The sequence below is a fragment of the Argopecten irradians genome, chromosome 6 (assembly GCF_041381155.1).
Source record: "Argopecten irradians isolate NY chromosome 6, Ai_NY, whole genome shotgun sequence".
NCBI lineage: Eukaryota > Metazoa > Mollusca > Bivalvia > Pectinida > Pectinidae > Argopecten > Argopecten irradians.
The window spans coordinates 14,563,926-14,579,993 of NC_091139.1; the positions used below are offsets into that span (position 1 = coordinate 14,563,926).

Below are 16,068 nucleotides of genomic sequence, written 5' to 3' on the forward strand. Positions count from 1 at the left end.
TCCTAAAAGGTCCTACCATGGCATCGTCTAGCAGTAACTAGCCCTACCCATCAAGAGCAGGGGGAAAGGAAGGAACCTAGCCTATCAATTTGGTATATAGATTCTATGATTTTGAAGCCCTTCTAATTTACGTGACGTTGTCTTAAAGATCTATGTATAGTCAAAGACTTAGATGAGGGCTAATGTGCATATTTACAATTGTTGATAATAACACAAACGAACTGAATGAGATCTATACGTTTTGTAAGTACACAATTATAATCAGTCAGCTTGTCTGCTATTTTCGATTTGGTAAAATACAGAAACTACTATTTTATTGATAGAATTATTATATAATTGTTATGTATAGATATGTTTGATGAACGTTCGTGTACATTCGAAAGAAGGGTAGTGATTATAATGAAACAATATTCACTATTGCCAGACAGATGTCGACATTCGATTTGTACATATTTTTTATTTTCCAAATGTTTGAGCTTCAAGACGTGACATTTATTGTTCACCATGTTCCAGTGTTATTGATATTTGATGAATAGTTTGACACCGTTAAAGTGATACTATTGAATATCAACAGGAAGAGGAAGAGGAAGAAAGAGTAATCGTTCCTCGACTAGACATAGATACCAAGTGAGTATATGTAGTTACTTACCTAGATAGTTGATGGACTCAAGGGTTTCTCTCACCACTATATGTACAGCTCCTCTGGGTATTCGCACCATCTCATGATACGCTAGAAAAAGAGTTAATTCATTGTAAAGATTATCTACAGTAAACAAGCTTATTTTTGTGTACAATTAGATTTCACGTATTTCCGTGGGCGACAATAAACGAATCGCGAAAAAACATTGCCACGTAAACCTTAAAGTGAACAGTCGGGCAAGGATGGCTAAAGTCGGTAAAAATGGTGTGAATGTATCCAATATAATTTCTTATGAAATGGAAAAATATGAATCTCTCGTCAAAATCTGTCTGCGTACGAAGAAATTAATTTAAAGTATGGGAATTCTAAAACGTCCTCCTGGCTCACTATGTCCGTGGTTACATTTCCACACAGCCTCGCTTTCAATGCTTTCAACTTTTCTTTACTTTAATGGTCAGAACTGGGAAACTAAGCAGAACTTGACCGTCGTATTAATATATGATAACTTTTGGAAGGCCAATGAACGCATTTAGACTGGTTTTCTTTGACCGACTATTCACTTTAAATTTCCGTGAACAAATCGTTCGGCATGAAAACGCGAATAAAATCGACTCGATAATACGTTGGTTGACCACAGTTAACAAAAATACAACAGAAATTTAAACCAGAAATACGTAAATTGAAGTTATTATAAAGGTTATGACACTGTATTTAATAATATATATTAAACTACGTTTTTGTTTTGTAGTTCTTTGGAGAGGATCGTGTTGGTTATAAAATATCGACAAGAATAAATTTGTTTTCAGAAAAATACAGTACACTGCTGGGTATTTTGCAGATCAGAAATTGATTGACTTGCACTTACATCCTTTGGGAAGTTGTTTATCGAAGTGTCCGGAGATTGTTTGGCAGGTAGAACCATCGCCATTACATTTCCGACAGTTGTCTTCAGTAGCGTTAGATTCGAGGATTCCATCACATCCGACCGGCTATAAATGGAATACATAACATTGCCATAACATTATATAAAACATATTGAAGCTACTAAGGACTAAATACAATGCGTTTAGAGGACTGATCGACTGAAACTTACACCAAGAACATCAACATGTAAGTATCATCAGCATGTGTGTATCAGTCATCCTATTTGTAACTTTGGCTGTAGACAACAAGTTACCCGAAACAAAAAAAGTAAAAATCTTGGGCAATGTTTGATTGACCGAAGCAATATATTTCTAACCAAATAATATATATAATACTCAGAACTACACGGGCGAATCAATTAGTAACTACTTGCTTATTTCGATGTGATTACACTCTCTTGTATGATCCACCAACGGCTCAAGTGTCAAGCCCAAAACCGAAATGGTAGGTTCATTTCCGTTGAAACCACTACTTATACGCCGTCACAAACTTTGACAGACCAAAAATTATATCCACAGATTTGTTTACGTTTGTAAATAGGAACTTTTCGCTAAAAGCTAGGTAAGAAGTGGTGCTAATCTATACTATTTTCCCTCTACAACATACATTGCAACTTTGTTGCAGCAAAGCACATTTAGAAATTTATCAAGGACGGGGTTCTTGAATGGTCTTGAAAGTTTGCATTGTACACTCCGGTTAATATAAACGTTATTTTCTTTTTGGTAAAACAGCCTAACAAAATGATGCCTTTTGCGTCTCACACATTTCCTTGCCAACGGATTACTGCATTTTGAACTTCTTTGGCCTCGAGAATCCAGGTCCTTTTATGCCACTGATGACGCTTATATTTATTTTCTGGTTCATAATAATGAACACAAGTTTCATCTACAGTCACCAGAAGCGAAAAAGAAATTATTCTGATCTAAAACGCTTCAACAAGGCGATTTATACCGATTGGCATTCGCTCATCGCCAGTTTAAATACCAGTGAACTCTATGTTAGATGAAAGAATGGTTTGTGTTAAATGATGATTGGCATTTAATGTCTTATAAACAAATACCCGATGAGCATGCAATGAGATAAACTGGTTGGTTACCTATCGACTCGCACCCTAGAATGACGGATCAATTTTAGCAAAACTTCATTAGAGGATCGTGTTTTTCAGGTAAAATCATATTACATTTAGCACATATTAACTTTCTATAAAAGAATGCGTTCATAAAACACAAAGTCGTGTGAGAACGTGAGAATATGTTCTTATAGGTAGAACCATCCATATTTATAGTGTTTCGACAAAGAGCATTTTTACATCCAAACGATAATAAATAATTAACATAACATTGCCATAACATTATATAAAACATATTGAAGCTACTAAGGACTAAATACAATGCGTTTAGAGGACTGATCGACTGAAACTTACACCAAGAACATCAACATGTAAGTATCATCAGCATGTGTGTATCAGTCATCCTATTTGTAACTTTGGCTGTAGACAACGAGTTACCCGAAACAAAAAAAGTAAAAATCTTGGGCAATGTTTGATTGACCGAAGCAATATATTTCTTACCAAATAATATATATAATACTCAGAACTACACGGGCGAATCAATTAGTAACTACTTGCTTATTTCGATGTGATTACACTCTCTTGTATGATCCACCAACGGCTCAAGTGTCAAGCCCAAAACCGAAATGGTAGGTTCATTTCCGTTGAAACCACTACTTATACGCCGTCACAAACTTTGACAGACCAAAAATTATATCCACAGATTTGTTTACGTTTGTAAATAGGAACTTGTCGCTAAAAGCTAGGTAAGAAGTGGTGTTAATCCATACTATTTTCCCTCTACAACATACATTGCAACTTTGTTGCAGCAAAGCACATTTAGAAATTTATCAAGGACGGGGTTCTTGAATGGTCTTGAAAGTTTGCATTGTACACTCCGGTTAATATAAACGTTATTTTCTTTTTGGTAAAACAGCCTAACAAAATGATGCCTTTTGCGTCTCACACATTTCCTTGCCAACGGATTACTGCATTTTGAACTTCTTTGGCCTCGAGAATCCAGGTCCTTTTATGCCACTGATGACGCTTATATTTATTTTCTGGTTCATAATAATGAACACAAGTTTCATCTACAGTCACCAGAAGCGAAAAAGAAATTATTCTGATCTAAAACGCTTCAACAAGGCGATTTATACCGATTGGCATTCGCTCATCGCCAGTTTAAATACCAGTGAACTCTATGTTAGATGAAAGAATGGTTTGTGTTAAATGATGATTGGCATTTAATGTCTTATAAACAAATACCCGATGAGCATGCAATGAGATAAACTGGTTGGTTACCTATCGACTCGCCCTAGAATGACGGATCAATCTTAGCAAAACTTCATATTTTCAGGTAAAATCATATTACATTTAGCACATATTAACTTTCTATAAAAGAATGCGTTCATAAAACACAAAGTCGTGTGAGAACGTGTTTTTATATATATATATTTTGTATTTATAGTATTTCGACAAAGAGCATTTTTGCATTCAAACGATAATAATTAATTTTCTCTTTGTTTCTAGTATATTTATATTTTTCATTCCACGATGAAAAAAAAATCCGGAAACCCGACGTTATCGTGACGTCACAATAGAAACATTGCTGTTGTATATTGATTGGAAAAAAATCAATGGAATCATAAGTGTAAACGTATTTCATTTTATAATGTAGCCTGGAAAATTAATTATAAGCATTGAAGTCACTATTTTTTTAATTTCATAGGGGTATGAAATAAATTTTGTTTGCAAACTTTTGTGAGAATCCGCTACGCGGATTCACACAGTTTGCAAACAAAATTTCTTTCATACCCGATGCAATTAAAAAATAGTGGCTCCAATGCTTAAATAAACTAAATGTCATTACCAGACAGCGTCCGTTAATACATAGGTCCATTTTGTCAGGGTAACACTTCGTGCCGTCTATAACCTTCCGCGCTCGTTCTGTGTAAAAATTGTATCCCTCCGCTATGCAGTTTAATGCACATGGTCTGTTATGAGCTGAAACAGGTAAACCGCAACCAAGACTAATTAATTGCAGTGTAGAATATTGTTTTTTAATTTCCAAAGTCTTAATTGATATGTTTATTGCAAATCTTCATGTGACATCTAATGGGAGGTAACTCTAGAAAATGTAAACACATACCTCCTGAGAAAGGCTTCCAGTTGTAGTACCTTCCCCTGAATGGTTTCGTGTCGTAATCCGCACATTGCTGCTCCCGGAAATCTTGTACGTTATCCGGACATGACTGGATATTACACGACCTATAGCGCTTTCGCTCGCCCACGCAGTATTTCCCGCCATGCCGGGGCCTGAATGCAGAATAACATATCTAAATTATAATTTTGTGCGGAAACATGTAACGCGAATGTGTTTCTGAAAAGTAATGAAGTTATATTTATTATCGAACAATTATAGAATACTAGCTGTATTAACTGATCCCTACCTCTATGAGTTCAAACATTTATCCTGGTCTTCTAAAAATTACAGGTATAAAGGGAGATAACTGCCGATAGTTTACACTTACTCCGGATCATCACATCTCCGGAAGCTGGACTCCACTCCCACACCACATGTCCTTGTACAGGCGTCCCACTGGGACCACGCTCCCCAGTCTCCATCTTGTGGCTCCGGCCGGAAATGAGGCTCCCGACACAGTCCACGGTAGCACCACTGTGTTAAAGGTTTGTATTGATATTATCTATCTTGAATTATACGATATATGGTTTTGTTGCTGTAAGGTTTTGCATTCTTTCTTGTACAATGTATACAAATTTGGCTGACGGTCGTTTTGTTTGTATGTTCATCATTGTTGTCACTCAAATGCGATTGTAACATCAACACAAGACGAGAAGTTAGCCTCTTTTGCTTGTCAGAATGAAGATCTGTTCAGATTAATTTGCAGATCGAATATCTGGAGTAGTCGCCCAGAGAGGCGATATTTATCTTTCACAATAATCAGAAATATACCAACTCCGCGTATATGACACAGATAACATTCTCATGAATCAACCATTGTAAAACATATTGTAACATATTTATATTATTGTACGTACCCCTCGTTGACCAGTATCCAGTGGACAGACCGTGCCCTCCGCCGCCGGTATACTGTTGGTGGTACACTGACCATGTTTGTTGATGCACCACAATTCCTGACACACTTCCTGGAATAGTCAAAAGGGACTAGAGTGTACGTCAAGTTTATATCTATCGTGTGAACACATTAAAGGCATACACAACATTCCTTTTATATTATTTACTTTCAAAACATGTCTAAACAATTGGGATACAATTTTTAAGTTAGGTCGGGTCCTGTGTAATCACTAAACATTTTGTCTTGTCAAAAGAAGAAACACAACACATATTTCGGAATATAGAAGCGTTTACCCTTGATTTGTATATGCTGTAAGCGTTCCGAAACTGTTTATGATTGGAAAGTGATTTACCCTGGGTTTGCACATGCTGGAAGCCTCCCCAAACTGTAGAACACATTGTTCGTCCGAGTTTATCTGCTGAGGTGGAAAACGTCGGAACTGTGGTTTCACCAGAAGCTGTTCAGAGGGTGTGTTGATGAGACACTGGCCTTTATCAGAACTAGGGAAACAAAAAAGGTTACTGTTAAACCAGGGCCAACAAGTAACACTGACAGCAATTGTAACCAGGCACTGTCCTTTATCAGAAACAGAAAAGCTTGCTTTGAAATCAGGGACAAATAACACTGTCGACTGTCGCCATAAGGCACTGTCCCCTGTAAGAACTAAAGAACACATTTAAACATAGACTTAGTACTTTATTTAAAACCAGAGACAACTAACAAGTCAGACTACCAACAATTGCTGCCAGGCACTGACTCTTTTAAAAAACCGGGTATGTGGACAAGTATAAGTAAATCAAGCAACAGTTTTTAAGGCGATTGATAATTCTGATTGAAAGTGAACCTCTTCTTAATCCTCGTCCCTCTCTTCTCTTCCTTCTGTTGGTGTACAGCAGAAAGCAATTGTACCTATATCTTATCAAGCCTTCTTCTTGCTCCCTGTATAGAGAACACACGCATACTTACTCCAAGAACTCGGTGATGTAGGCCCGACTACACGATGACCAGTTGAAGGGTTGTGTGTCCTTGGTCAGTTGTGCGGCCATGATTCCGGCCATTTCGCCCGATCCTGCTGTACCACATCTATTTCCGGCGCCATCATGTTGCATTCCGAAACTACAATTACGATAAAATGATGAAAACATATTATCACATAATATTCACAGTCGCCGCGTTCCGTTAGAACAGAAGATCCCCAAAGCGTTTGACACAGGGTTAGCAGTTTCTGTCATCCCTCTATTTATATGCCAAACGTTATACCATCTAGGAAATGTCATTGTGTCTAGCTTCCTAAGTTATTGACATCACTAGGTAATTCTTTGAATTTAACGTGCTCATGAAAGCGAACGTATGCCCCAGACATCTTAATTGTTATGCCATCAACAAAACTAGTTCTACATCTTGCATGGGTTTTTTCTATTCAATATGATTCAAATTCTTCAAATAATTATTGCTTCTTAAGATTAAATATTAGATAAATATTAGTCCGCCAATATTTACAAATGAACAGTAAGTGCTAATAATTATCCTACTTGTGTCCGATTTCGTGAGCCACAGTGAAGGCAGACGCCAAACCGATGTCTTCGTTTATACTACAGCTTCTGTCCTCATTACACATCCCAGCTACTGGAGCCAAGCCTGCAGTATCAATCAGTTTATAGATAAACAAAAACGTAATGGAAAACAAAGCTATAATAGTGAACAATATATTGTTTTATTGTTTTGTAGTGTTCTATTGGTAAACAAAAGTTTAACAGTTGATCTATATAGTAGTAAACAAAACTTTATTTGTAAATAAAACCTATCTTCAGTTAAAGGAACTACACATTAGAAAATTCCGATTGTTTTACATTCCAGATGCTGAGGTTTGACAGGTTAAATAATGCGTACCCAATGTTCCACATGGACTATTTTGGTAAGTGCAGATATCATACCTGTAATTTAAAGGTAAAACTCAATAACAATATCATTCATGAAGCCATTTTGACCATTCTGTAGTTTGTTCGTCAATCAAATGTTGACGACTTAGGTAATTAACACATATACTGTAAACCATCTGTCTTTCACGTACGATTTATTTTCGCGAATTTCGCGATCAAGGTATATTAGCGAAAGTTCATCACCGCGAATTGATACCTACAGCAGAGTATTCAAAGATATTAAATTCGCGAAAATTTAGTATAGCCGCGAAAGCAAGTTGGCTTACATTATGTAAAGCAGATGTATTTGTAGACAATCTCTTTGATAACTTAAAAAAGTAAGGTAACAACAGCAAATGTGCTTAAGCATTTTGACGGAATATAGCAGGAATACATTAAATTATAACAACCATGATAATACACATAGATTTATTATACAAACAATAATTAATTTTAAATTCTGTTCCGAAAAAAAACCCGGACTCCATTCTTACCCTGTCAGTAGTACAGCGTTATCATGGTGCGCCGTGCCCATCTCATCTGCTGTCAAATTCAGCATATTCTGCCAGCGACAAAAACTGTCCAATGAACGATCAGCATGGTAGTTCAAAGTCAGATTTTCCTGAAAATGTTGAAAGTTGTCAAATACAAAAGTATTGTATACGATCAAGATATCAATCTAACTGGAACCTGACAGTTACTTAACAAAACTATCGAAATTAATACGACCCACATACATAAAGCTTACGTTAATCCACCCATATGTACACTTTGGGTAAAAAAGTTCGGACTGCCATATTCGCGATCGGTTGTTATCTGATTTTCCCAGGTTGATATAACAAAATATTTCATCAACTACAAAGAACATCTATAATTGTTACCTACCTGATCTTTTTCAAGTATCACAAGGCGACTGACCACGATGTTTATTGCATTTCCAATACTGGCATCATGGAAGAGCTGGGCAACCTGACCTCAATTATAAACACATAGGTAATCTTAAGGTGGCGGGTAAACTGGATATTATATACACCAAGGTAATCTGAAGGTGGCGGGTAAACTGGACTTTATATACACCTAGTTAATCTTAAGGTGGCGGGTAAACTGGACATTATAAACACATGGGTAATCTTAAGGTGGCGGGTAAACTGGACATTATATACACCTAGGTAATCTTAAGGTGGCGGGTAAACTGGACATTATATACACCAAGGTAATCTTAAGGTGGCGGGTAAACTGGACATTATATACACCTAGGTAATCTTAAGGTGGCGGGTAAACTGGACATTATAAACACATAGGTAATCTTAAGGTGGCGGGTAAACTGGACTTTATATACACCTAGTTAATCTTAAGGTGGCGGGTAAACTGGACATTATGGACACACATAGGTAATCATCAGGTGGTGGGTAAACTGGACTTTATATACACGTAGGTAATCTTAAGGTGGCGGGTAACTGGACTTTATATACACGTAGGTAATCTTCAGGTGGTGGGTAAACTGGACATTATATACACCTAGTTAATCTTAAGGTGGCGGGTAAACTGGACATTTAAAACACAAAGGTAATCTTCAGGTGGTCGGGTAAACTGGACATTATATACACCTAGTTAATCTTAAGGTGGCGGGTAAACTGGACATTATGGACAAATAGATAATCTTAAGGTGGCGGGTAAACTGGACCATTATATACATTAACCTAGTATAATCTTAAGGTGGCGGGTAAACTGGACATTATATACACCTAGGTAATCTTAAGGTGGCTGGGGTAAACTGGACATTATATACACCTAGGTAATCTTAAGGTGGCGGGTAAACTGAAAATTATATACACCTAGGTAACATTCTTAAGGTGGCGGGTAAACTGGACATTATAAACACATAGGTAATCTTAAGGTGGCGGGTAAACTGGACATTATATACACAAGGTAAACTTAAGGTAACGGACATTATATAAAGGTACCTAGGTGGCGGGTACACTGGACATTAATATAAACACATAGGTAATTGGTGGGGGTAACTGACATTATATACACAGGTAACTTAAGGTGGCGGTAAACTGAACATTATATAAACACATAGGTAATCTTAAGGTGGCGGGTAAACTGGACATTATAACACACAAGGTAATCTTAAGGTGGCGGGTAAACTGGACATTATATACACCTAGGTAATCTTAAGGTGGCGGGTAAACTGGACTTTATATACACCTAGGTAATCTTAAGGTGGCGGGTAAACTGGACATTATATACACCTAGGTAATCTTAAGGTGGCGGGTAAACTGGACATTATAAACACATAGGTAATCTTAAGGTGGTGGGTAAACTGGACTTTATATACACTAGGTAATCTTAAGGTGGCGGGTAAACTGGACATTATAAACACATAGGTAATCTTAAGGTGGTGGGTAAACTGGTAACTTAAGTTATAAACACCTAGGTAATCTTAAGGTGGTGGGTAAACTGGACATTATAAACACATAGGTAATCTTAAGGTGGTGGGTAAACTGGACATTATATACACCTAGTTAATCTTAAGGTGGCGGGTAAACTGGACATTATATACACATAGGTAATCTTAAGGTGGCGGGTAAACTGGACATTATATACACCTAGGTAATCTTAAGGTGGCGGGTAAACTGGACATTATATACACATAGGTAATCTTAAGGTGGCGGGTAAACTGGACTTTATATACACCTAGGTAATCTTAAGGTGGCGGGTAAACTGGACATTATATACACATAGGTAATCTTAAGGTGGTGGGTAAACTGGACATTATATACACATAGGTAATCTTAAGGTGGTGGGTAAACTGGACATTATATACACCTAGTTAATCTTTAGGTGGCGGGTAAACTGGACATTATATACACCTAGGTAATCTTAAGGTGGTGGGTAAACTGGACATTATATACACCTAGGTAATCTTAAGGTGGTGGGTAAACTGGACATTATATACACCTAGGTAATCTTCAGGTGGTGGGTAAACTGGACTTTATATACACCTAGTTAATCTTAAGGTGGCGGGTAAACTGGACATTATAAACACATAGGTAATCTTAAGGTGGTGGGTAAACTGGACTTTATATACACCTAGGTAATCTTAAGGTGGCGGGTAAACTGGACTTTATATACACATAGGTAATCTTAAGGTGGTGGGTAAACTGGACATTATAACACACAGGTAATTCTTAAGGTGGTGGTAAACTGGACATTATGGACACATAGGTAATCTTAAGGTGGTGGGTAAACTGGACATTATATACACCTAGTTAATCTTTAAGGTGGCGGGTAAACTGGACATTATATACACATAGGTAATCTTAAGGTGGTGGGTAAACTGGACATTATATACACATAGGTAATCTTCAGGTGGTGGGTAACGGGTAAACTGGACATTATAATACACCTAGTTAATCTTCAGGTGGTGGGTAAACTGGACATTATATACACCTAGTTAATCTTAAGGTGGTGGGTAAACTGGACATTATATACACCTAGTTAATCTTCAGGTGGTGGGGTAAACTGGACATTATATACACACTTAGGTGGTTGGTACATTTTAAGTTAATCTTCAGGTGGTGGGCTGGACATTATATACACCTAGTTAATTTTAAATGGCGGGTAAAACTGGACAATATGGACAAATAGGTTAAATTAAGGTGGCGGGTAAATTGGACAAATAAACACATAGGTAATCTTAAGGTGGCGGGTAAACTTGACATTGTAAGCACACATAGGTAATCTTAAGGTGGCAGTTACTCTGAAAGGTAATATTAAGGTGGCGGGTAAACTAGACGTTATAAACACACCTAGGTAATCTTAAGGTGGCGGGTAAACTTGACATTGTAAGCACACATAGGTAATCTTAAGGTGGCGGGTTACTCTGAAAGGTAATATTAAGTTGGCGGGTAAACTAGACGTTATAAACACACCTAGGTAATCTTGAGGTGGCAGGTAAACTGGACAATATAAACACACATAGGTAACCTTATGGTGGTGGGTTACACACATAAGTAATATCAAGGTGGCGGGTAAAACTAGGCGTTATAAGCACACCTAGGTAATCTTATGGAGGCGGGTAAATTAGACTTTATAAACACACATAGGTTATCTTAAGGTGGCGGTTAAACTGGACTTTATAAACGCAGAGGAAGTAGAATTCAGTGTTTGGTATCCGCGAGTTATTGTTAACATTGTCTTATGTCATATCATACATTATCGATTGTTTTCGGGATTTAAAGATTTAAAGACACCGTGTCTTTTACCTTATTATACAAAGTACATTGCACAATTATGCATTATAAAACATTTATCGTGAAGAACATCTTCAAAGTTATCTCACTTCTCTTGAGATCGGCACTTTTAATTGTATGTAATTTAATTAATATAAAAGCTTAAAGATGCTCTACCGCCGACAGAGCATAAATGATATTCATCATTTGAACAATAATTGGTGTTTAATCGTGTATATATATGCCTAATTAACACAAAAAATAAGATAAAATAATTTATTTCGCCTTTGGTGCATGCGCAAATCATTACTTCATTCTATATAAGATATAGTGCCACGGAATTTTTTCGGGATGCAATTAATTATTTTTCATATTTTTAACTTGAAGTAAAATTAGAAGCTCAAACTTTTCAATGGTGGTAATGGTGTAAAATAAGTGACTTTTGTAACTGAAGAAAAATACAAAATCGTCTGCTCCTGTTTTTGATAGTGAAAAAATACCATTTGTCAGCGGTGGATCATCTTTAAGAAATATTTTCTACTGACAGTAAATGTATTGGATAGCAAACACAAGGCCAATCAGAAAGGGACACTTACAACATTCATTATAGACAGTACGTAAGACTCTATAATTTTCTTGCCGTGGTATTGTACCATCATCCTGTCGGCCACCACCAGGGTCTCCACATTCTTCTCTTCGCTCATCACAGAGCGGCGCTTCCGGTGCTCGACAGGAAGTGAATATTTATGTCTAGGTTTAGGTGAAAATTCAATTTGTTGAAAATGATCTGTTTTCCGTCGTCTTTTCTTATGATGAGATCGATGTGGGTTTGTTTTATTACTACTTCTATGTATGTTTTGATGAAGAGGGATTTGATTAAAAACTAATTGTTGAAAATCTGAAACAGAAACAAAGTATTTTATCGTTTCTTTATTTTATTAATTTTTATCTATTTTTGGAGGAGGAATGATTTTGTTATCTTTTTTTGTATTTTGAAAAAGATTTAACCATGTAACATTTACATTTAACATATAGAATAATTTAAATTAAAGCCCTCTTTGGAGCCTACAGTATGGAACCCAACATATTGGCATTATTCATTATCATCATATAGAATTTCAGTGAAACTAGAATTGAGTGAAATAGTCCGCAGCGAAGTACCTGACACACCACAGTCGTCAGTATTGTGCGCATGCGTCAACCGGATATCCGATCTCTTGTAAACTACATGTGTGTGCCCAAATGTTGTGGTACTTCCTGTTTCGTTCCATAGCGGCTCCACAAAGAAGTCGTCTTCGTTTGTTTGGAACACACCATGCTGAAAATGATCAAAGAATTACGTAAGTACTCCAAACTTCTCTGACTTGTAAAGATGAACCTGTGTATAACGAACCATGAGTATCTCGATTGTCTATGTATAACGAACCATGGGTATCTCGATTGTCTATGTATAACGAACCATGGGTATCTCGATTGTCTATGTGTAACGAACCATGAGTATCTGGATGGTCTATGTATAACGAACCATGAGTATCTCGATGGTCTATGTATAACGAACCATGCGTATCTCGAGTGTCTATGTATAACTAACTGCTGCGAGTATCTCGATTGTCTATGTATAACGATTCACTAAACGAACCATGCGTATCTCGATTGTCTTTATAAAACGAACCTTGAGTATCTCGATTGTCTATGTAAACTGAACTCAAGGAATGTATTCTATGCTATGTATCCGACTCAGATTAATTCACTAATTTTTTTAGACAAATATGGCATTTATCAGGATTTCTTGGTTAAATCGGATCAGTGTAATCAATACCCTGTCAATGTAACTCGACATCTGTTTTAAGTTGGAAGTGTATTCCGGAAACCTCTGTAAGTCGAATCTGAGTATTTTGATACCCTCTGTTAGTCAGATCGCAGTATTTCGATACCCTGTGTTACTTGGACCCCAACATTTTGATACTGTGTTTGTCAGTTATGAGTATTTCGATACTGCATTTGTCAGTTATGAGTATTTTAATACCCTGTGTTAGTCGGACCCCAATATATTTCCATATTCTGTTTGAGTCTGTATGTATCCCACAGTATGCCTTGGAAGCCGGGTCGAATTACGCCGATATTTCTGTGTAAGCCGATACCTGGATATATCGGTATCTCGAATAAGCACTACAAAGATCTAGTTTTACTAGTTTTCCCAACATTTTCTTATATGTGTCGATGTATCATTCTACAGGCCCATGGTTTTCAAGGCTTGGAAGATTTATAATGCATTGTTCCGTGAATGAGTGGTTTGCAATTACGATTTATTTCATGATTTATGATTATAGCAAACGAGCATTGAAAACTGTACAGAGAATGTTTGTTCTAATCAAGATTTAACAATGTTCACAGAATGTCTAATACAACTGTGACCCTGTCTTTAAATACTTGCATCGTAGTTGTGTAATACCATAGCCATAGCTAGTAAAATCACTTTCTATTTTTTGTTTGTAAAAATTTAACATCAAAGGATTCGCTTTGATATAAACTTTTTAAACACTAAAATGTCACCAGCCGATTTACGATTCATCATGCCCAATAAATTCTATTTCGACTTGGTTTGTTCCTCAGACTTAAATGTCAGCAGATTTAACACTTGGAAATAAAATCTTTATAATACCATGTAGTTATCGAATCTTAAACAGCTTACTGATTATATACACACGATTACGGGGTTTTATATGTCGTTTTTACACGAAACTAGCCCATAAAACAGTCATACATCATAAAAATTCCGTTGCTTTTTCATTGATTAACAAAAGACCTTTTCGACGTGACCTAGACGAACAATTAGGCGATGGGGACTTAAAACGGTATCTAGACTGTGTGTATTGTAGTTGTACGCCGTGCCTAACCCCGCTACGCACACATCCTTGTAATGATTTACTGAAATATGAAACGAGAGAGCTGATAAGTATGTAAACGATCTGCTGTGACTGTGATAAGCTATCGGTTACTTGAGACTGGTCAGCAGATACATGTAAATATCGGAGGCTGACCATGACTGAGCATTTTAAGTTTGGCCCAGTTATGATATCGGGACATGGAATTATCGAATTGATATATCTACATGTTGTATTCCGGTCAGCAGGTCCGAACAATTCATCAATGCTTATGTCCTAATAACTCTTTTATTCATGTCGTTTTTAGACGAGAAAGTTTAAATAATTTTATTGTGTGTGACTCAAATATTGAAAAAAGGGTGTTGGTGGTATTTGTGTTTTAAACGGATAAAAAATGGATCCTTTTCGTTTTTAAATGTCTAGTTCATGTGTAATGAAAAAAGAAATCTCTTAATGTTAGATAATATATTCTATTTACTTGAAGCCTTCGTGGGCGCAAATAAGATATCGATAGCTAGGGTCAGTGTGGTATAAGTGTCTATGTGGTATATATACAGTCAAGGTCATTGGCGTGCAGATGATAGGGAGACACGACCCGTCAAGGTCAAAGCTGTGTATGTATCAATGAGGCATAACCCGTCAAGGTCATCGATGAGCACGTGTCAATGAGACATAACCCGTCGTGGTCATTGGTGTGCAGATGTCAGTGAGACATAACCCGTCAAGGTTATAGCTGTGTATGTTTCAATGGCACACAACCCGTCAAGGTCATTGGTGTGCAATTGTCAAGGAGACACAACACGTCAAGGTCATGACTGAGCTGTGTCAGGCATAGAGCGACAATGAGGACACCATGTGTCAAGATTTAAGGTGTAACGGTGTCAATCATATGATTTGATAATTTTGGTTAAAGTTATGACAGGGTCGTCGATTTCTTTACATACCAATACATACTTCGGATAAAAAGCGTAAAATTTCATTTTTTATTATTGTAACCATAGCAACACATTGTTACAAACACTTACCATGTACCCATTCCACGTATTCGAACTTTTAATTTTTGTGTTTACATACGTGAGATAAATATTATAGAAATGTGATCCGGACACACCACTCTGTTTCACAACATTAGAATCTGTCGATCTATAGCCCCGCCTTGTCTACACGACTATAACAGATACAACCAGCATTCTTCATGTGTTGATACTAATTACAACTACAACCTGCAGAAGGGCGTGTGTGTGTGCCCCCTCCCAATCCCCCTCCAATAGTATTCACTCTCCATAACTATTTCCAAAATCCCCATATCATAGCGA

At 36.8% G+C, this 16,068-nt stretch overlaps 1 protein-coding gene across 1 annotated transcript in view; it reads right to left on the bottom strand.

Moving 5' to 3' along the window:
* The window catches only part of LOC138325085 (A disintegrin and metalloproteinase with thrombospondin motifs 6-like), a 42,180-nt gene that overhangs the window by 6,520 nt on the left and 19,592 nt on the right, over positions 1–16,068 (bottom strand). The window contains exons 5-18 of the mRNA XM_069270493.1: positions 13,029–13,185; positions 12,464–12,765; positions 8,515–8,598; positions 8,124–8,251; positions 7,601–7,644; positions 7,243–7,348; positions 6,677–6,826; positions 6,063–6,210; positions 5,673–5,780; positions 5,144–5,289; positions 4,762–4,928; positions 4,483–4,616; positions 1,506–1,629; positions 650–730 (exon numbers count right to left, since the gene is read on the bottom strand). Of these exons, the coding sequence (XP_069126594.1) occupies positions 650–730; positions 1,506–1,629; positions 4,483–4,616; positions 4,762–4,928; positions 5,144–5,289; positions 5,673–5,780; positions 6,063–6,210; positions 6,677–6,826; positions 7,243–7,348; positions 7,601–7,644; positions 8,124–8,251; positions 8,515–8,598; positions 12,464–12,765; positions 13,029–13,185 (1,879 nt within the window). The remainder of the gene's footprint in view (positions 1–649; positions 731–1,505; positions 1,630–4,482; positions 4,617–4,761; positions 4,929–5,143; positions 5,290–5,672; positions 5,781–6,062; positions 6,211–6,676; positions 6,827–7,242; positions 7,349–7,600; positions 7,645–8,123; positions 8,252–8,514; positions 8,599–12,463; positions 12,766–13,028; positions 13,186–16,068) is intronic.